The 23,549-nt window shown below is 36.0% G+C and overlaps 2 protein-coding genes across 5 annotated transcripts; one reads left to right on the top strand and one right to left on the bottom strand.

Annotated features, from left to right (window-relative positions):
• Positions 1-420: 420 nt before the first annotated feature.
• LOC112054267 (C-factor) lies at positions 421-2,570 on the bottom strand. The gene is made up of 5 exons (XM_024093971.2): positions 2,438-2,570; positions 1,935-1,986; positions 1,669-1,859; positions 910-1,059; positions 421-738 (listed from the first exon to the last, which is right to left on the bottom strand). Exons 1-5 carry the CDS (start codon positions 2,552-2,554, stop codon positions 514-516), a joined length of 735 nt encoding a protein of 244 aa, XP_023949739.1. The 5' UTR covers positions 2,555-2,570; the 3' UTR covers positions 421-513.
• On the top strand, positions 2,232-23,488 carry LOC112054266 (thioredoxin reductase 1, mitochondrial). Of its 4 annotated transcripts, none has more exons than XM_024093969.2 (9): positions 2,365-2,392; positions 4,237-4,305; positions 6,179-6,399; positions 11,898-12,258; positions 12,731-12,959; positions 14,255-14,342; positions 15,226-15,476; positions 16,136-16,327; positions 20,407-23,488. In XM_024093969.2, exons 1-9 carry the CDS (start codon positions 2,380-2,382, stop codon positions 20,534-20,536), a joined length of 1,554 nt encoding a protein of 517 aa, XP_023949737.2. In that variant the 5' UTR covers positions 2,365-2,379; the 3' UTR covers positions 20,537-23,488. The 4 variants fall into 4 exon arrangements, with proteins under 4 accessions (XP_023949738.2, XP_023949737.2, XP_023949736.2 ...); XM_052881477.1 differs by lacking the exon at positions 2,365-2,392 and adding an exon at positions 2,653-2,759; XM_024093970.2 differs by lacking the exon at positions 4,237-4,305 and having other exon boundaries at positions 2,232-2,392.
• Positions 23,489-23,549: the final 61 nt, after the last annotated feature.

The following is a 23,549-nucleotide window of genomic DNA, read 5'->3' as shown; positions in this document are numbered from 1 at the left end:
ATACTTGAAAAATTCACAGAAGTGGGATATAATATAATGAAATTAGAAGGAAAAGTATAACAGTTAAGCAATTGCCATTTATATATAGCTCGGAAAATGAAAATTGCATATAAATTCCGTTGTCAATTTATTAGATAAAGTTGTCAGTATGATTACTCAGTCTATTAGAACTAGAAAGCTGAAATTTTGCTTAGGTATGTATGTTATATACGTCTGTAGTATAAATGATAAAAATAAAATTTGATTTTTTTTTTGGGGTTCTTTCGGTACATGCAAAGTGAGGATGACTTTTTATCTTCTATGTGGGTATAGTTCTCGGTATTTTTGTACATTAAAGAAGGGTTTAAAGTGATATTTTGATCTACGGAACTAAGCGTGGCCTGACACGTACTTAGCCGGATTTAAATAAAACTAATTAAATAGGCTTTGGTAATGTTTTTTATTTCAAATATCTGAAACCGTTTATTTGACTAATGCGTACATCAATAATTTAGAGAATTTGCTTTCATTTAGTTACCATGGTAGTTCAGTTCCATCATATTGCAAGAATTTACCACTATCTGGTTCTCTGAGTTTTTCCACGGTATTGAATATGCCACTAACGCTGGTTTCTACATCTAGGGTAGCGTTTTTACCACCCATATCAGTTTTCACCCAACCTGGATGCATTGAAGCAACAAGTATTTGATCTTTTTTTAGATCAATACTCATAGATTTTGTTGCTGCATTTAGTGCGGCCTGTAAAATAATTAGATATTTTTATTATATTTTTTACTTAGGCGTGTAAAATGTAATTTATAATAATGATACATTATATAATTTTGAGTAAACAAGATTATTGTTATTACTTTATTATTTTAAAATAAATACAAATCTTTTTGAATATATAAATATAATAAAAATTTAAACCTTGGAACATCTGTAAGGATAGAAACCTCCTTGGTCGTTTTGGGCAATAGATCCAAGTATAGAACTCATATTTATAACGGCTGCTCTGTTAGCACTGACGGGTTTATCTTGGTTCAATTCAGCTGCTTGTTTTAAAAGCGGAACAAGTGCCTAGATTAACAGAACACAAATCACCTTCCACCTTCATTAAATACTTTTATCAATAAATCATTTATTCCTGAATGGAGGAACTTCAAGTTAAAATGATTTTAAAGCGTGACTAAATTCTTCTGGTGCAGTTTCCTGGTGCTACCATTAAATCACAAAATAAGATAGCCCGGTGAAAGTCAGTTCAAGCTAGATGTTCATAGATATTATAGATATTTTTATTATTTATTGGCTCAAGCCTGGTCTGGTGATCAAACGGCCGAACCGTTACGTAGTTCCTTCAAGCGAATCATAGTTTAGCTATTCATAATACCTCTTAAAAACCAATTACCTATATCTTAGACTGCGTCGTCATTTTCCATCTGGTCAGAAAGTATATAACCAACTGCTACTACTAGCCAAATATTCCAAAAATAGTAACTAATAATTTGCATAACGCATAAAATATTTTTAACCGGTCTACTGAGTAATAATTTAATGGAAAATATTAGACTCGTTATGGTCGAAATGTGTAATGTTAGATACGCTTCATTCTCGAAGAAAATGTTCTACGTAGCAAACAAAAGAATTGTATTTATTGCAGTGTGGCCCATAACGGGAGTTATTTTTTACCTTGGTCAGCATTATTGGCGCGATCGTGTTTACAGTAAGATTTTCCAGTAATTGTTCTGTTTTTACTAGACTTAATTTTGTGAATTTTGTGGTAACTCCAGCGTTATTTATAAGCAAATTCAAACCTTGACTCCCCATAACTTTTGAGATCAACGATGATAAATTTACATAATTTTCGCTATTTGTAACATCTGAAAATTAAGCTGTATCGTTAAAAATCGTGGATTACAATTTACAAAAATATTTTCAAATTAAAGAGGGTATACCTAAATTGAAAATGTGAAGAGTTTTGTGCGCCTGTGCAATATTTTGTAACTCCTGTAAATAAGCAGAATTTTGATATATAGTTTTATTTTATTAAATAAATAGTTTTAGTGAGAGTTAGATTTTAAAGTAAATTAAAAGTGAAAAATGGACAATGCAGACATTTCGAGTTTCGACTATCGACTTCGTCGGTTTCGATTTGCATCGTCATCGCCCGGATCTAGTAAGGAGAGATACGTCATCAATGACGTCACCGATGTCATGTCATGCTATAGTCTGCTCGATTCGATTTGAGTTCTCGACCCATGACCATCTCTTTCCCACAGTATTAAAAGGCGACTTATTAATCGCGACGGCAAGTCTGGCTCGCATTTTTTAATTGAATCGGTGTCGAATAGACGGCATCATAGTGTGTGAAATTGTGAATTCAGTGAAGTTTAAGTTAAAATGGCACCAATAGGTAAGTTTGAAGAATCTACTTTTGAAAATGAATAATATACCGTACCTCGGAAGTAGTTCGACAAGTAGCGAATATATTTTCGGCCTTGTTGTGCTTAGTGAGGTACTTCACCATACCCAGTCCCAAGCCTCTATTCGCTCCAGTGATTAATACAGATTTCATTGTGAAAATCCTAGATCTTGCACAAGTTTTACTCTAAAACACTAGGCACGTAAAGTCCACGAGTAGAGGTTTTTCTGTCTCTGTCAGTTTCACTTCTTTCACGTCAAAATGACACTTTTTAATAATTTTCGTAAATTAAGTAATTTTGTGAAACCGCTCAAAAGAACTGAGTGTTTGATTGTGTTATCGAGGCGCACATTTGCCAGTAAGTTTTTGTCGTAAAAATGGTATTGCAATGTTAGAAGTTACTTTTTTTAAACATAACCTAACTTTACGAAGTCTAGAATAGTCAGTGTAGTAAGTAGCAATTATCCTCGTATTTTCCCATTGCTAGGCCTCTTTGATTTACCCTATTCAAAATCAAGGCCTCCAACTTAAAGCTGAATACATTTTATCTAACCCTAAAAATACCTTAGGCAATTTTTTCAACAAGAAGTCAAGCAATTACATACATACATAGTATAATTATAATTATTTCAGTAAGATATTTATTACGCAACAGTATCTATTGGCCTTAAGCAGTAATTTAGTTGGCAGATAAGATTTATTCATAGATTAACAAAACCTCAAGATTACATTAAGTATTGAAGGACAATAGTTACAATAACCATGTTTTTAATGTTTACTCTGCATATGTTATGATTTATTTAATATAAAACACCAATTCAACATTTTAATATGGGGAAATCCTCATGGACACAAAGGCCACGGTGGGACACCAAAAAGTCTTACATAAGTTATGTAAAACTATTACTTACAGACTAAGAGGTGTACCAATTTGCTTTAGCACACAATCATACAACTGCACCTTCAGATTTCAATGAAGGTTGTTTCTTCCCTCTGTTCCTCTTCTGCCTTTGGGCCTTACCAAGCCATGCTTCTGCATTTTTCTAAACCCTCTCTTCTTCCAGTGCCACCTCTGAGGTTCCATTAAGATGTTTATTATGTTAATGTTAAGAAAGCTGCTTTTATGTTGATGTTAATAAGAGTATTTTAGATGTCTGCAGAAGCAATAAGAATCAGGGAATGCTTAAAAAAGCTTTCAATATGCTAAAGTAATTTAATTAAACTGTTATTTGATTTTTTATTATAAAATATGTCCCCTTGAATTTCATAGACAAGTAATAGGTAATCATTTATCAAACAGTTTGATTACAAATACTTATAATAAGCTACCTAGAAGGTCCTGTTCAATCAATAACATGAAACCTAATGGTGTTAATTGTTTTCTTAGTAGGATGTCTTTTATTGAATTATTAAATCAAACAACATAGAAATGAAAAAAAGAATCTTGATGTTAATTAAAAAATATGTTGCTTGCTGTTTTGGACCTTACAAACATCCCTAAGTGCCTCCCCTAAATTCATCTTCAAATTGATTTCTCTAGCACTATTCTTTGACAATATTTTATAATTCAACAGTGTCTCAAATTCATCTTTAAATGTCTAATCTTACTTATAGATTGAAGTTATATTGTTATTATAGATAGAGAGTGATAGTGTCCAATTCAAAGATTTTACTGTCGAGTTGTAAAAAATTGTTACAGAACTTTGCTACAATGCTAAGACTGATCCAGCTGTAAGACTTGCATAAAACTAAATTATATCTCAGTCTAGACCACTATTTTGCATTAAATAATTATTCATTTTAATTACAATTATTTTCATTGGTGACAACACCAGGTGGCTGGATGTGTTGTGGACGTAAAGCCAAGTTGGTAGACCCTTTAACTGAGTCTGTTTGTGATGAAGGTACAATAAAATATCTATTTCTACATGGGGTTGTGTTGTTCTGCTGGTCAATGTAATCTACCTTCAAATGGTGCACTGTACTCGTAAAAGCTTTAACACAAGCTGGTAATGCATCCATACCATCCATATATTTGTTAGTCTGGTTGGTTGCTGTCTATTATGGATTTTATGCATTTGCCTTTGTAAATATTAAGTTGAAAATTGTATGATAATCAATTTCCCTAAAATTTCCAAGTAGCATTGATTCCTTTTTTTTATAAAAAAATAGTCTTCTTAGTAGACTGTCTCCCAAACTCATTTTAAAACCTCTACAAACAGGCAGACTTTACTTGAAAATATTTACAATTTCTTACATATTTAATTTACTATGAAAAATTCATTCTAATTATTCAAGCAAGCAAACAATTAGTGTTAAGTATGTGTTTTGGTTAACCTGATAATAAATGACAGATCACTAGTATATTTACTTTTATAAATCCAAGTGATGATGATTTCTCTAATGCAATTGTAAATATGATGTGACACTTTTCTGGTTTAGACTGGAGGTAACATGTAGATTGTAGGATTACCAAACTATCCCACATTGGCAACGTACCACTTTTGAATGCATTATTACTTACCATCTGGTGAAATTGCAGCTTAGCACTTAGCAGCTTATAATATAGATATGAAAGGGAAATAAAGATAATCATCATCATCAGTTAGACAATCATGTTCATGGGTTTATGTTAGTGAAAATTTAACTGCTTTGCTGGTCTAGTGGTTAGCCTATGTGGCTTTGGATCAAGAGATCCTGGGTTTGAGTCCGGGGTTGGACAAAATTGAGATTTTCTTGGTAGTGTTACATTACTCTCTGTGTCTTATAGACCACATTAAGCTGTATGTCTTAGTCGCTATCATCAATATCTGATTGTGGTCTTTAAAGAATTTAATATTATCATGCTAAGCCTGCCAACCACTAAAGTCTGTCTGCCCAGACAATTTGTGTTTCTGACAGATTGTGCGAATGTGACAGAAATACAGTTGTCTCGTTTATTTCTCCCTCTCTCTTGTGTTACATCACTCATCCAATCACAACCTGTTAGAAACACAAGTACTGAACGGTCCGACTTTAAGCTAAGTCTAAGCCTGACAGCTCAGAGCAGTGTGGTTGGTCTTCCCTCTAAACCCTCTCCTATAAGGGGTCTGGCCTTGTTGGGCTCATAAGCTGATAATGATGATGATGAATGAAAAATTATGCTGATGTGTTAATATAATCGTTTACAATTAAATTAATAAGATAATACATAATATTATAATTTATGACTCATATAATATCTTAGTTGCTTTGTGTTGTCACCAGATCTGAAAGTCATGCTCATGCTTGGGAAATATGAATTTGGAAACATTTTGAAGTTTTATTTTAAAAACATATTATTTGAATAAATAACATAAAATAGTATACTCTAAATACCTATATTCTTTTTGTTAGCAAAAGAACAATAATGACTTAAAATTTTTCAAAGGATCTTGCTTTTTTCACTTTTAGGCTATCTTCAGCAAATAATTTTTTTTTAAAAGAATATTTGCCATTTTTTTTTTATAATATGACCAATATTCACATTCCCCTCCAACTAGTCGGGTAAGACTGTGCTAGGAGTGGGTACTACAATAGACCAACGGGCGGGGATGTAACCACCACCCCTCAGAGGCTTATATGTATAATAGTATATCAGCAACAAATGGTTTTTTTAGGGTACTCATACCTTCAACTTTTCTCTAAATTATATAGCACAGAATAAAAGGCTAAAAAACGCTTTCTCAACATGTTGCATATTTCCACCACTAACACTAAATGCACTATATTTCATTCGGTATGACATGCACATTGTAGATGGGACGTATGACTATGATCTGGCGGTGCTGGGAGGTGGGTCGGGAGGCCTGGCCTGCGCCAAGGAGGCCATCAACCAGGGCGCGAAGGTCGCAGTGTTAGACTTTGTCACACCCTCGCCGCAGGGCACCAAATGGGGCCTCGGTGGAACGTGTGTCAACGTTGGATGTATACCCAAGAAGTTGATGCATCAAGCTGCCTTGCTTGGAGAGGCGATACACGTGAGTTAATTTTTTTTATTTGTATTGTGTAATTTTAAATAGTTTTTAAATCTCAAATGCAAACGAGATGTTATAGTATGTGTGTGTTTGGGTGTGTTGTAGTTTTTAAATTCTTCTTTAATGATAAGCTGATTTTAGGAATATAATTCTTTTGATTTTGAAGATTTTGCTAACAGTAAATCTGGAGATAATATTCTGTGTTTTTCTAATACAATTAAAGAATTTCTGGCATCATTTAAGTTAAACCATTATGGGAGGGTTTTTACAAAACTTTATTTATAATATTCTCTTATATTTAGTAATTGTATTAATTGTATGGTGGTTTGACTTGGAAGGAAATAATAAGGTTTTACCTAGCATCAATTTAAATATAGCTATTCGCTTATTGCTAACATAGTTTTTAATGCCTACCTGCTATCAGGGGAATTAATCTAATTAAAGTTTACTGAGCAGTAAATGAATTGAATACACATTGAATTAGTTGAAGGCAACGCTGCAATTTTCTTATTTTAATCTTTTAATCTTTTTTGCTGATTCTTTTTCCAAAATAATAAAAATTTAGTTTCATTTGGACTATTAGTTGTTAGGCAGGTTTATTGAATGACATGTTGTGACTTTTTTGCCCAATATTTGAAATAGCGGTTATTTATATAATGTTTGATTCGTTGATATTTTTGGTTGATTTACAATTATTTATACTATTTTTGTAGGCTTCGGTAAGTGCTTTGAAACCTGGAAAATCCTATCCCTCGATCCCGTTCCTGAATTCCCCTGGACTGTGTAAAGTGGGTAGACATTTTATATTATATTTTTATGACGCCAACTACCAATCATTTTTATTAAGGAACCGCTACAAACAAACATTTTCTCAAATCAAACATGTTTGTCAAACATACCTTACCTTACCTTACCTTATCAGCCGATAGACGTCCACTGCTGGACATAGGCCTCTTGCATGGACATCCAAGCACAACGATCTCGAGCCGCCAGCATCCAGCGGCTCCCTGCAAGCCGCTTGATATCCTCGGTCCATCTAGTGGGGGGTCGGCCAACACTGCGCTTTCCGACGCGGGGTCGCCATTCCAGCACCTTGGGACCCCAACGTCCATCGAACGAACGTAGGTAGCTTAATGAAAAAGTCAAGTTTGACAAGCAAGTATGTCAATTAAATCGTTAACGCTCGTCCTAAATCTCAGTAGTTCTAACGGTTAATCTATAGTTTACGGGGCTGGACTATATTTCTTAGAGGTATACAATAATAAAAGGGATAAACCCTCGATTCGTGGATAGTCATACAAATTAGACGGCTTAATTTTAATTTTTCACTAACTCAAACATTAAACCAAAAGAAACACGAAAAAGAAAGGATTCTTGAATATTTGCGAGACATTTGACTTTTATTTACGTAAAGTAGGAACTAGGTAGCTAGGTACATACAAACTGAAGGATTGTTTTTCTAGGAATGGCAATGAAATTTATCGACATTTGTTATTATAATCACGATGTTAGGATAGGGTTTGTCGCGGCTGCATTAAAATTGATATCTCAGACGTTCTAACGTTTCTGTTTATCTATATTATGATAAGAATATTATTTTCTAATAGAAATACAGTATGAAATAGAAATAAATGTAAAATATGTAAGTACACGATTGTATTATGATAATAATTTGTGTAGGTCGTTAATACATGGCGTGTGTTTAACATGTTAAAAGAATAATTCCGCTCTTATGTAACCTTTATTCATGGAACAATGAACTACATGAGCCACGACAATGCAATACTTAGCAGATTTAGGTCAGATTCTATTGTGTTTAAGAAATAGGTAATACTAGCTGACGTCAGCGTCTTCGTCCGCGTGTAATTTAGTTTTTCACCAATCCCTCGGGAACCATGGATTATTCCGAGATGAAAGTAGCCTATGTATTAATCCAGAGTAAAATCTATGTCCATTCCAAATTTCAACACACACAGTGTACACATTTTTTTCTCAGGGCATCCGGATGTGGGTTCCAACCACGACTCTAATGTCAGTCTGACTACAAATTCCAATCGTCTCATCTCCAATAACCGAGGGCCGAGGTCCGAGTTTCCCAATAGACGCCCTTAAGGCTGGTTCGGACTACTTTAGTATTTTAGTCGAGTAGTAGTAAATTTTTGAATTTACCGCCCAAAAATTGTTCGTACTCGAATAAAATACTAAAAGTAGTCCGAACTGGGCCTTAGAGACAGTAAAAATACGCTCCATTCTTATTTTTTTTTAAGCCCTTCGGCCCGAGTCGATGTTGGCAGCTCTGCGTGTGTGGCATTTTGCCACGTCTTTTCCCGGCCTTTTTTGTTGACTACAGAACCCTAAAAATCTATACGTACGGAGCGGTTAGCGGGTATTATACTAATTGTTATAGATATGGTAATAAGTACTGAACGTGACTTTTAGTTAAACAAACTGAAGGCGGTACTACTGTACCAGTTTCAATAAAGAGAAGTTGCCCTTGACTGCAATCTCACCTGATGGTAAGTGATGATGCAATCTAAGATGGTCGCGGGCTAACTTGTTAGGAGGAGGATGAAAATCCACACTCCTATCGGTTTCTACACGACATCGTACCGGAGCGGTAAATAGTTAGGCGCTACGTCTGTGCCGGTAGGGTGGTAACCAAATAAAAAAACCTCAATCGGCCTAGTCGGAAATCGAATCCAGGACCTCCGTTTTGTAAATCCACCGCGCATATCGTCGGGAGGTCTGGATTAATGTGTACGGGCGGATGAAGTCGCGGACGTCCGTTAGTTTGCTATAAAAGTGGATGACCACTCGTCACTCAGGGAATTGTGTCAGTAGGTCTTCTGACCGATGACAACTCGTCACTCAGTAGGTAATCAGTAGGTATCTGTTTTGTTATCGTCGAACTCTCGTGTGATAATTCACAACACAGTTATCATCATGACGATGATCATTGAAGTACCTACTGCATCTTGTGTAACGCGTGTTGCACTACCTACTTAGATAATGATTGATACATAACAATACCTAACTAATAATTGCCTCACAAGTGTGTCTATTACACACATCATTTGTATTAAGTGATTGACATGGTCTTAGATCTCCTATTTATAACCTGTTTCCCGGTTGAATAGTTTTTTTTTATATTAAACTAGCAGACGCCACACGGTTATACTCGCGTAGTTCCCGTTCCCGTAGGAATACGGGGATTAAATTTATATATAGCACTCGGGGATAGCGTAGCTTCCCATCAGTGAAAGAATTTTTCAAATCGGTTCAGTAGTTTCTGAGCCTATTCAATGCAAACAAATAATCTTTCCTGTTTATAATATAAGTATGTTTCCAATGGGTTGCCTTGAAAAATTTCCATCCAGAATATCCTTCTTAGCGACATATTTACTCGTATAAATGTGTAAAAGCATAAAGGGAGGGGATAGTTAGTGTAAAAACTGTCATATTTGAAATGTCTTCATCATTTTATCCATATTTGTTAAATATTCCAATATTCCTCTCTCCTCTCAAACTAAGAGAGAATCTCATGTGTACGGGATCGAATCCTAGACCCAGAGGGATGTTAGTCCGCCCTCTTAAGTGTGTATTTTCTTGAGACTTTAAATCGGTACTTTACTTTCGGTTCTTTTCATTCAAGAAAATCATAATTCGATACATGTTTTGAAAGGCTTCATGGTAAAAATCGATTTTTGTACTAAGTGCGGTAGGTAATTTATAAAATATTCATAAATTCATAACCTTATATCGATTGTGTGGCCATAAACGTGTTGGTCTCATTACAGCGATGCTATCAGAAACCGACAGCTACGTACTTACGGCTATATGTATATATTTACAATTATATGTAATGTATATCGTATTACCTCATGCGGCAAACGGATAATTGACATATTGAATGTATATGATGCCTATCTACGATATGAAACAATATTATGTTTTAATTAAACATTTCTATTAGGTATAATCTGAATTACGTTGTGTACTCTTACAATATAACAATTTCAATATAACAATTTCAAAGGAAAAGCTCAGTATGTCATTGTCGGATTCGAATCCAGGATTATCCAAAACCACATCCACATAGGCTGACAACTGGACCAACGAGGCAGTTAAACGTCAGTTAGTCGTGAGTTACATAATTTATAACTTCAGAATGGGTAGTATGACGTGACGGGTAGCAACGACAGTGCTATATATACCATCATTTTGTGGTAGATGAAATACCTCGAGCAGGTCCTAGGACTTGTGACCTTGGGGGAGTAGGTTTAAAGGATCCTTTCAGAATGCATTAACACTCCCCTTCCCTGCCCGATATGTTGTCTAATCCCACACCAAACAATTTATGATAAACAGTAATTACAACACAAAACATTATTGCACAAAATCACTAACGCGACTGGCAGTGTGACGGTGTCTATGCTGCCTAACAAACAACTGAGCTCAAGTCATCAAATACCCTCTTATTTTTACCAACACTGATACCCACAATAACTTCTCCACATAACATAAATAATTACGAGTATAGTTAGAAATAAATGTTCGTATGATTGTTACGCGTCCAAGCAGATAAAACCAAAACTATCATTGAGAAAAAAGTAAGTACTGTTCCCGAGCGATAGCGTAACTTTTATACACGAACAAGCTTTTTGATCCATTTTAATTAAGGTAACATTCAATTGCTGGTTTTATAAATCTTATCCTTTATATCCTCAAACAAATCTTCAATTTCCGATCGAGCGAATGCTAAAGATTTGCCCGTACAGCGAAGTTTAGCCTCCGAATTATAATGGTTCTGTAACCTTGGCCTTTCGCGTTGCCATGTCTGAAAACGTGACGCATAAGTTCAATTTGCTACGCCGCTTGATAAAAGACGTATATCCGTACAACGAATAAACGAAAAACTCCTTTAAAAACGATTGACGATTAATCGTCTCCCAAATTAATTATTTCTTTTACATGGAAATTGAATTGGGTCGGATGAAATCCCGGCGGGTTTTGTTTCGTATATTAGAAAAACTTCAACGAAACTTTCTTTAAATTACTTCGACTTATTTAAGTATTTGCTCGATTATATACAATCTACCAAAGTTGTACGAAAATTGCAGCGTTGTTTATTTAACAATCCTTGTTCGACATTTAAAAAAACCGGAGTTAAATTTATTATTAACCAAAATCTTTAGTCTCTAGTACATTTTTTCATATAGGAAGTATCTTATATACGACCCAAACACTGCCAAAAATTGAGTAGATTGAATGAAGGCATGAAATATATGGTTGTTGATGTAAATAGAAGAATTTACTTACGCTTAGGTTTAGATGTTAAGCTTATGTAGGGTTTAAGGGTGTAGAACAGGATGTGTTTCTAACAAAATGTGCCTTGCAAGATTCTGCTGTAGTTTTTAGACGTAAATAAAAAGTAGTCCACTAGAACTTGTGGTATATCTTCTTGTATGTCAATATAATGAGTTTATCCTATTTCATTTCAGGAAGCGGTGGCGTACGGTTGGCAAGTACCTTCAGTAGATCAGGTCAAAATAAACTGGTCTTCGTTAACAGAAGCTGTACAAAACCACATCAAATCCGTCAACTGGGTGACCAGAGTTGACCTCAGGGAGAAGAAGATCGAGTACATCAACGGTTTAGGATCATTTAAGGATCCACACACGATAATAGCGACATTAAAGAATGGAAGTCAGAAAGAGTTGACGGCCAAAAATATTGTTATCGCAGTCGGCGGTAGGCCCCATTATCCAGATATTCCCGGGGCGAAGGAGTATTGTATAAGCAGCGACGATATCTTCAGTTTGAGCAATCCTCCTGGCAAGACCCTGGTTGTTGGTGCTGGATGTAAGTACAATTAGATGACCTTGAAATATAGATTTAAATTTATTATTATTTAGATTTAAAGTAGTCTCATTTTTGATTTTTATTTTCATTTCAACAACGCCCCTTAAATTCCATTGCTACATTAATTATTTAAGAATCAATAAAATTTATGGGAAATTTTGGGAAACTACAGAAGTTGATTTACAATTGGAATACACGCAGATAATGTGGTTGATTTATGACACGTTTTGAGAAAGTTCTTTTTTTACCAGTCTTCTTTACGTAGTCAGTTCAGTAAGCCATTATGCCCTCCTAAAGAGGTGCTAGAGCATTCTTACAGTAAGTAACAGTCATTAGGATTAATGGTTTTACGCCAACTAGAGAAATTGGCATTCAATTACAATCAACTAAAAAAATTCATCACATGTTAAATTTTGGGGAAATATTGTCGGCTAGACAAGAGTTGTCTACAACCCATTTATTGTCTGAACAGACATCGGTCTGGAGTGCGCCGGTTTCCTCAACTCGCTGGGCTACTCGTCGACGGTGCTGGTGCGCTCAGTGCCCCTGCGCGGCTTCGACCAGCAGATGGCGGGCATGATCACCAGCGAGATGGAGGAGAAGGGCGTCAAGTTCCACCATCGCTGCATCCCCGTGTCGGTGGAGAAGCTGGAGACCGGCCAGCTCAGAGCTCGCTGGCTGAACACGGAGACTAAGGAACAGTTAGTTTTTTTATTATTTTTATGGCTTTTATTTAGTCTGCCAAAAACTAATTAAAATATTGACTATAAGTTGGTAATATTATTTAATTTTGTTTGTCACACACCTTTTAGACTGTATTATTATTATTATTATCATCAACCCATATTCGGCTCACTGCTGAGCTCGAGTCTCCTCTCAGAATGAGAGGGGTTAGGCCAATTGTCCACCACGCTGGCCCAATGCGGTTTGCAGACTTCACTCACGCAGAAAATTAAGAATATTCTCAGGTATGCAGGTTTCCTCACGATGTTTTCCTTCACCGTTTGAGATACGTGATATTTAATTTCTTAAAAAAAAAACAAAAGAAATTTAGACTGTATATCTTCCTTTTGTTTGAGGAAGATATACAGTCTAAATAACTGAGGAAGAAAGTGATTACCATAATACAGGGAATCCTATAGTGTGCAAACCACAGATATATTATGTTAAATATGTTTCAGTATTTATTTGTGAAAAAAATTAATCAAAATTGGTTTACAAATGACGAAGTTACTATAACAAACAAAAAAACTTACGCGTCCAATTGAGAACCTCCTCCTTTTTTTGAAGTCGATTTAAAATGAAAAATACTGAAAAGCCATTAATTGAAGAAAAGTATTTCACTCTTATTATAAACAATTGATAAGTTGACTAATATTACTACCACCATACAGGGATAAAATATAGCATAAACCATTCCAGACTTTGATCTACCTGTCTTTTCAATATTTAAGCTGTGATTGAGTGGCAGATATGCAAACTTTCTTATACAGGGTGCTCGAGAGTAACTCTAGGGTTATATTCTTTAAAATAAAATAATTCAAATTGTTCAAAAAGTGTTCAAAAATGAGTAAATAATATTTCTTCTGTAAATAGATCATTAAATGTGTTCCTCATACGCATCCTTATAATCATGACGTATTTTCATTTTAAAATGCGACGTTGTCGCTTTGTTACCTAAACGTGTGTTACATGGAAAGTCGGTATAATTGGAATTACTTTGTAATAAAACATAATTTTTTTTCGCAGTTAATAAAATATTAGCCATGCAGATAGGTTCCTATAAGTGGTATCGTTAATACCTAATTCAAGTAGGAAGAGCGAGGATCCTGAGATACAAGTTTTTCAAACTTAAATAAGATTCCTCAGCACCAATGTAAAGAGATTTATATTAGCAATAAATTTCATTTCACCTTGAAGTAATGGGAAATCCCTCCCGAGCATCCTGTATATATAGTATTTACAGATATTGTGAAAGTCTGTTTGTGTGTTTCAGAGGCGAAGACATTTTCGACACAGTGCTTCTGGCCACAGGACGGTATGCGCTCACTGAACAACTCAACCTCAAAGCGGCGGGCGTTAATGTATGTAACACTTTATAACCCTTTCCTTTTTTAAAGCTTTTGTATGAGAGATAAACTTGCTTGACCGCTGTATCAGCCAAAGTATAGTAGCCAATTATGGAGTTTGTACCGTGATTTGGAAGGTAGCAGGGCTGCCGGAGTCTACGTGGTTATCTACCCCATGTGTCGCCCCTCTCAGATCATCACAGGCAGGGCATTCGAATATGGCATCTCGCGGAGTGTCCTCTTTTCCACAGAAGTAGCAATTTTCGGAGGGAGATTTCCCTATTGCGAAGAGGTAGGTGTTGAACACTCCGTGACCGCTCAGAGCCTGCGTGAGCCATCGGTCCATCTCTCCATGATTCCTCTGATGCCAGCTTTTTAAATCTTTAATTAGCTCCCTCGTCCACGTTCCTTTTCCGCCCGCGGACCATTCTGTTCCCCATTCCGTCAGGTTCTTTTCTCGTAGTTCATGTGAACTCGATTCTTTATCCAGAAAAGATTGCGCGCGTTCTCTAATTAGTTTGTCTATAGGGACAAGACCGGCTAAAACAAGTACTGCGTCTGTGGAGATAGTTCTATATGCTCCAGTTATGCCTATTGCCATCCGCCTCTGTACTGCCTCTAATTTTTTTCGATACAGTTCGACTCTCATGGCATTTTCGTAGATCGGCGCTCCGTAGAGAATAACTGAGTGAGCTACCGAAGCCAGTACCCTCCTCTTGCTCGCTCTGGGTCCCCCTCTTGTTGGCATCAGTTTGTGCAGTGCCTCGACCAGGTTTTGGGATTTTTTGGCGACCTCTTCAAGGTGTTTTTTGTAGTTGAGGCTTTTATCGAGCCGCACCCCGAGGTATTAGGTAGCAGGTTTGAAACAAGCAACCAATCACCAATTTTGTTTACGCAGGTACTATCAGAGAACGGCAAAGTGGTAGCGGAGACAGAGCAGACAAACGTGCCGCACATCTACGCGGTGGGCGACGTGCTGGAGGGCCGGCCCGAGCTCACGCCCGTCGCCATCCACGCCGGCCGCCTGCTCGCGCGCCGCATGTTCGGCGGCGCCTCGCAGCTCATGGACTACGACAACGTGGCCACCACCGTCTTCACGCCGCTGGAGTACGGCTGCGTCGGCCTCAGCGAGGAGCAGGCCACGCAGAGGTGGGTTTTGTTTACAATTTTATTAAAGTCCTCTTTAGCGCGATACAAGGGTGCGGGGTATTAAGAGTGACGGGAGCAAAAGGTACGGTAATGAATAGACGCCTACTGGTTCTGATAAAAAGACCTCCAGGGTCCTCAAAATGACGATATGAGCCGCCTGTGACTCGCTTAGCGAGGGGGGGGGGGAGGCGGTGCAGGCAGTGACTCGCCTGGCAGAGAATGACCTTGAGTGGAGTCACGCACTTGTGTATGTTGTGTGTAGGGTTAAAGACGACTTTGATAGTTAACCAACACTCCCCTTTTCCACTCAAGTCTCTCTCCCCGCCTATCCCAAGTAACCCATAAAGAATTACACAAGTAATGTGGACGGCTCGAACGCCACACTGAAGTCGACCAGATGACGAGTGCGTTATATTGTAAGTCTTAAGTCGTTCCCGCCAACTGATCGCTACCCGTCTCTAAATCCCTACTCCTCACGAAACAAGTCGCGCCACATAGCGTCGGCACAAGCCAACACGAGATCGAGCGACGTCATATCCGTCTCAGACTACTATTTCCAACAGTTGTCTATCACTCTGCATCGTTTGGTGCATCTGAGCTACCATTAGAAGCCCATGTTGTGAATATAAAACTATTAACTCTATGTATGTACGTGACAGGTACGGGGCGGACAATCTGGAGGTGTACCACGCGTTCTACAAGCCCACGGAGTTCTTCATCCCGCAGCGCAACATCCGCAACTGCTACCTGAAGGCGGTGGCGCTGCGCGAGGCGCCGCAGAAGATCCTGGGGCTCCACTTCGTGGGGCCCGTCGCCGGGGAGGTCATACAGGGCTTCGCGGCCGCTGTCAAGTTAGTATACCATTGCTTTTACTTTAAAACGCCTCAACAGCAACATGGTTGACGGATGATTATGACGAACGATTAGGTATTAGGACTCCGGGAGATCGTGGGTTTGAACTCCGCCCGCCGTCTGTTAGACTAAAATGGGTATGGGCGCAGTGGTATGCGCGGAAGTCCTGGGTTCGATCCCCAGCTGGGCCGATTGAGGTTTCCTTAATTATTCCAGGTCTGACTGGTGGCTAGTTACTACTTTACCGGCAAAGAGATACCGCCATGCGATTTAGCGTTATAATTTTTTTCTTAAGTGCTCATAGTTATTTACACGACACTAAAGTCTGTAAGTCTGCCTGTTTGTTTGTTTATCTGGGCTAATATCTAAACGGCTGAAGAAAGGAGATGAACACGATCCCATACAGGCTTGGGCCTGACCTGAACAAGATCGAAACATGCTTCATTTTGAAGGCTCAGATAATTACTACTGATAACTAAAACTCATACTGGTGCAGCACTTGGGGATTTTGTTTCATTTAATATTTTAGGTTTTGTAGGTTAAGTGAAAAGTCATTATTTAATTTGTTCAAAATACTTTCTGTAACTTTTTTTACTTGATAGATGTGTTTCCATGAATATAATATAAAATAAAAGCGTTTTTATTACTATTTATTAGTTTTATACTATTAACATAATTATTATCCAAACAAGAAGCCGGTAGCATTATGTTTTCACTTCTATGTCTTTCATACCGTACCACATAATGGACATGATGTAGACGCAACAAACCACAGTTATTTTGCAGACTTTGCGGTTACAGTAATATAAAATGAAATAACTTTAAAGTAAACAAGCGAAGTGATGTGATGAACATGAAGTCGATACTTATTTAAGAAACTTAAAGAAACATCTAAATGAATTGGAAGAGACTATCTCTAATAACCCAAATATCAGTGTACAGACCTTTTATGATGCCCTAGAAAGTATAATAAAAACAAGTCTGGAATCTCAATTAAACAAAAATAAACAAAAAACAAGCATTCTAAGCGGCGAAACCAAGAAGCTTATTGAAAGACGCTCCGAGCTTTTAAAACGTGAACATAAAGATAAAGAGACGAGAAAGGAACTAAGCTATCTATTCAAAATTACAAATAGAACAATAAGAAAGGATTATGAGAATCATAGAAAACGTGTTATAGAACGAAATCTGTCGAAACACAGAAGTTACAAAAGAGCGAAACACGAATTAAAAACGTATAAAAATTGGATTCCAGCCCTGAGTTCTGGTAATCAAATATTGAATAGTAGGTCAAATTTACTGGACTGTGCTACAAAGTTTTATAAAGACTTGTACTCCAAAGTACCCGATGAACAAAATAACACATTTCAAGAAATAGAATACCAAGAAACAGACGAAATTGTACCAATAAATGAAATTGAAACACTCAAACATATTAAAAATCTCAAGACAGGTAAAAGTGCAGGACCGGACAACATTCAAAATGAAATTATAAAAATTGCAGCGTTATTACTAGCTGCTCCGTTAACATTATTATTTAATATAATTATAAATACCGGACAAGTACCAAATCAATGGTCTACTTCGGAAATCATTCTTTTATACAAAAAAGGAGACCCCCTACAAGTATCAAACTATCGACCAATAAGTCTTCTCTCAAACATTTACAAATTATTTACATCAATCCTTGTGAGTAGAATTGGTCCACAAATTGATAGCTTGCAACCTGTAGAACAGGCTGGGTTTAGAACAGGATATAGCACAGTTGACCATTTACATGTGATGGAACAACTTATCGAGAAATATAGAGAGTTCAACAAACCGCTATACATTGGCTTCATAGACTATACAAAAGCATTCGATAGTATATCCCACCTTTCGATTTGGAAAGCCCTAACTAATTGTAAGATAAACAAACAATACATTGAAATATTGAAAAACGTCTACATTAATAGTAAAAGCAGAATAAAGTTAGAACACTGTGGAGAAGAAATATATATTCGTAGAGGGGTAAGACAAGGCGATCCAATATCCCCAAAATTATTTGTCGCAGTTTTAGCAAATGTTTTCGACCAGTTAGACTGGAAAAATGAGGGAATTAACATTTCTGGAAAATGCCTGAGTCACCTGCGATTTGCTGACGACATCGCTCTCTTTGCAGAGCACAGTGATAAACTCGCAAAAATGATCAACACTCTAGACACAGAGAGCAGGAAAGTTGGACTAGAAATGAACTTAAACAAAACCAAAATAATGACCAATAGTACAAAAAATGCAATTATGTTAAACGGTACAGTAGTGGAATACGTGGATTCCTACATTTATCTCGGTAAACAAATTTCATTCAACATTAGGAGTGCAGAAGAAGAAGTAGAGAGACGAATTACTACTAGTTGGAACAAATATTGGGCTCACAGAGAAATCATGAAAGGATCTTATCCACTCAAACTTAAAAGAACAGTATTTGATACATGTATCCTCCCTTGTCTAACCTACGCCAGCCAAACATGGGTCCACACCAAAAATATAAATAACAAAATCGTAACATGCCAGAGGGCGATGGAGAGGAGCATACTTAATATAAGAAAAATATATAAAATAAAAAGTAAAGAGATCAGACAGAAGACGAAATTAACTGACGCATTGAAACATGCCTTGAAGCTTAAGTTTAAGTGGGCTGGACATGTCTCGAGGCTAACAGACGATCGATGGACAATAAAAACTACCACGTGGCCTGGTCCAGCAGGAAAAAGAAAAGTAGGCAGACCAAAGTCGCGCTGGTCCGACGATATCGTCCAATTAGCAGGCAAAAATTGGCTCACGGTGGCAAATAATAGAACTGAATGGTATCGGCTGGAGGAGGCCTATACCCAATGAGGGGTCCTTACTAGTTAAATAGATTTTATTAATTAGAAATAAGACTAACTCACTAACATACTAAACTTAAAACAGATACACTAACAATATACTAACATAGAAAAAAATCAAGCTTATTAATTGAAAAACTTGTTTAATGTAATAATGTAAGGAATAATAAAGGCTTTGAAATTGAAATTGAAACAAGCGAAGGGTCAAATAAAATAATCCACAAAACTATCAATGCGTAACCGGTGCGAAACTGCTTACGAGACTATGAGTAGGACTTAGGAGTTATCAAACACAACACAAAATGTCGCTAGTAGTAAGTACCACAGACAGACCGTCACTCATATTTTTTTCTTTGTCGGTTTTAGGTTTTGGGTTCTAGCTTTTTGAGCATAAATAAAATCATACGGTGGTATATACATTAAAAAATAAATAAAAAAATGTAAGCAATAGAACAAATTGTCACAATATGTTTGTTTCACGTGAAAATGTTTTATATTATACATATAAACCTTCCCCCCGAAGCAATTTATCTATTTAAAAAAACCGCATCAAAATCTGTTGCGTAGTTTTAAAGATGGCATACATAGAGACGGACAGATAGCAACAGCAATCTTGTTTTATACTATGTAGTGATGTATATTCCTTTTTTTTTATAATTTTTTCTACCTTTTTATACTTAGTGGTGTCAAAAGTTATTATCTGTGGTTTGTCTGTGACAGTAAAAAACGTTTCGTTTCTGCTATGATAGAGCATTGAGGTTTGTACGTAACTTAGAAAAATATTTTAGGCACCTTTCCCATCTGGTACAGAAATGAAAACTATCGAATTATACTTCTAATTTAATGCTTAATTTACTACATATTTTTTTATTACTGTTACGAACGAATGATGAGGTCCATTTTTGCTCATGTCCTTTTAATAGGACTTTGGAAGATAGAGGAGGTTATTGAGCAACATATAGGCTACTTCTTATCCTGGATTAATCCATAGTTCTCGCGGGGTTTAAACTGAATTTCACGCAGACAAAGTTGTTGGCCTACTCTAGTATTTAATAAATAAAGTACCTACACTAAAAAATACTTGTTGCATGGAAATTATTCGATATTTATCGTCTGTGTATAAAACACCTAACACGTTACACATATTATCAAGTTTTTAAACACCACTATGCCACAGTGTAGATTAGAACTAACGAGATTGTACATTCCAGATGCGGCATAACAATGGAACAGCTGGTGAACACGGTGGGCATCCACCCCACTGTGGCGGAGGAGTTCACCCGGCTCAACATCACCAAGCGCTCCGGCAAGGACCCCAACCCTGCCTCCTGCTGCAGCTAAGTTACCCCGCTATAGCACTACTAGATACACGAATAAAATCACGGATTTGTGTTTAACTAGATATTGCCTGCCGAAGCTTGCAAATTTTTTTCTCTATCCCTTGTAACTGTTTTTTTTTTTATAAGAGTATCCTAGTTCGTCTATACCTCTTGACAACTTTAATTTGAAATTGCATCAGTATAATACGTGGAAAGGTAACTAATTCGTTAGGTACCACATTTATATGCTTTTCTAGACGCCATTGTTCCATTTTTGTTGTTCCGCTTTTTGCATAGATGGAATAATATGAAATCCAACTGTATAAAACTTTTGCTAATTCAATGTGATTTTACATTACATTGTATTAAATTTTAATTAAAATTCGTTATAAATATTCATTATAAAACGGATTTTAAAGTACAGCAATCTGGAAAAACGCAGCAAACAGGTGCAATGCATTGTGCGATATCTAGTTAAATAATGGTCCGTGAATAAAACCTTCCAACTACCTAATTGAAGGGTCACCTTCAAACAAATTAACATTTAATTTTTAGTTACATAAGTACAGTATCTGAAACATGTTCTAGTAAAAACTTTTGTTTTGTTAAATTATGGTAACACACTTCCGAATCTTGCTGTTATTTTGGTCAACTCGGTATTTTTCTTATGGTTAATTAATAAATATGATATTTGAATTAAAGTTCTAAGAAAAATATTAATTGATTTTGTACATTTAATTATTAATTTATAGGAAAAGTTGAACATTTTCAAGCCTTTTCTATAAAAGTTACAGGAAACTGAACAGTTTGACTTTATAAAACATTTTCACGAAGAAATACTTAAATTCACTTGGTTTGTTACATAAATTAAAACAATTAGTAAATAGATTGTAATAAATGATATTTTTAGCACAGATAATAGGAATTATTTATGGAAAATTAATGTCCATAAGGCCCAGCACAGACGACAATATATCTGCGTAAGTTAAAACAAAATACAGTATTGCTACTTCTAAAATCAAAATCTGATTAAGCTTTTGAACTGAAACTTTTTGAACATCAAGCTTTGATATAGATAGGACTATTACCATAAAGACAATTTAACTTTTCGGATATTTACTAAATCAGTTTCAAGAAATAAACCAGTTTTACTACCTTTTGACAGCTTATTCAAAAGTTTTGTCTTTGTCATTTGACATAAAGTAAAAAAGTGAAAAAACATACGTTTAGATTTTCCAACACTTCTCAAAAAGTTGTGAAACTGGCCCTTTGGCTTTTGTTCATATTAATATTGTGTGTATTTGTATCATTAAATGAAAACACATGAATAAAGTCAAAGTAACTTGGAACTGCTCCAAGCGTTATCTTTTTAAGTCACTAAGTTAGAGAATACCTCAGATGATTACTTACATAGTACAAACTTCTTCGCGTTCTGGTTATTATTATTTTCCATCGTCTGTGCTAAGCCTAATTTAGTGAGTTGTAGGCTAGTAGTTGTGAATTATAATAAATTCGATATTCATTCCTACAAATTATAAGATTGAACTTATAAAAAATTATTTTAAAAGTATCTATTTTTTTAGAAAACAAGAATTAATACAGATGCTCTAAAATGGAAAAATCCTTGACAACAACAATTGTATGGCAGAGATCATGTTTTGCTTTTAAAATTCAACTTTTATGCAAAGTATTATCCATACCACTAACTATTAAAAAACCCTCATGGGAAAGTATATTTGCCTTTGTAGTAAGATCAAATAATTTTATTGAAGAAGTTCAAATAGCTTTCAAGTTAGATGAAAGCTTAGGGCTCCTTCACACGGGCCACCGGCCACAACCACAAAACGCTGCTACCGGCATATTTCCTGTAGTTTGATACATTTTATATGGACTCGCCGCACACGGTTGACGCCGGTGGCCCCACACGCTACATTCGTCGCTGCTCGCTTCTTGTGGCCCGCATCGGCCACTAAACGCCGCTATCCGCCATTCGTGCGGTTTCGCACCCCTTTCTCCCTTATCTCAGTTAAACTGTTACTGTCGAAAAGTAGCAGCCACCGACCGCAAGTGTCGACCACTGGCCACAAGTGGCTGTCGCGCGCTTCAGCTACTTTTGTGGCCCCTTCTTGCTTCTTGTGCCGGCGTTTGTGGCTGTCGCGTGTGACCCGTGTGCGGCGACCCTTATTGTATGGTTTATAAAATCTCGTATAGATGTTGTGCCGCTAAGGTATTATTAATTTGTCAACAATAATATGAAAATGTTAAATGTTGTTAACAGCTACACGTTTGAAATAGTAGTAGTAGTATTGCAGGGGATTTAATTATAATAGTGTTTTGTTTATTAAATTATCATACCAGTGAATTACGAATATTTTTTTTATTATTTTTAGTTAGTGTCATTAAAGTTGAGCAATCATGAAAATCTTACCTCTTCTTCAGTTCTTTAGAATGATAAACTTGCCATTTTCCATTTTTTCAAGATTCAAAATATATAAGATATGAATATGAATATACAACTTAATTATAAATTGAATCTGGTGCATAATGTTAACAAAAAAATAATTTATTGTTATTATTATATTGTAACATCACTTACAGTTCTGTAAAACAGAATTGGGACAGTTTGCTCAGGATTTACAGAATTTTTAGAATTTTGTTATTTTTTACAATATACTTGGTTAAAAATTTTACTTTATATTGGTCATAATTCATTGAAAATATACTCCTAATGTGTAAATGTTTTTACTATTGTCTCGATGTCGTTAGTTTTTTAATTGGGTGTTGAAATAAGATATTGTTAGATGTGGATAGAAAAGTAGGTTTTATCCACTAGGAGGAATAACAGAGTGATTGTCTGTTAGTTTGCTCTGCACGTCTTCACATTATTTACCTAATTTAATTAATATTAATCAGTTATTGTCACTGTAATTTAATCTCTATTGTGATTCAACTAATAAAGTGATATATTTTTTAATTTTTCTGTCTTTTATATTATACGGAAAATCTGAAAAAAAAGTTATCTGTTATACTTGGCG

The sequence above is a fragment of the Bicyclus anynana genome, chromosome 5 (assembly GCF_947172395.1).
Source record: "Bicyclus anynana chromosome 5, ilBicAnyn1.1, whole genome shotgun sequence".
Classification (NCBI taxonomy): Eukaryota; Metazoa; Arthropoda; class Insecta; order Lepidoptera; family Nymphalidae; genus Bicyclus; species Bicyclus anynana.
The sequence above is the reverse complement of the archived record's forward strand: the minus strand, read 5'-3'. Positions and strand labels throughout refer to the sequence as shown.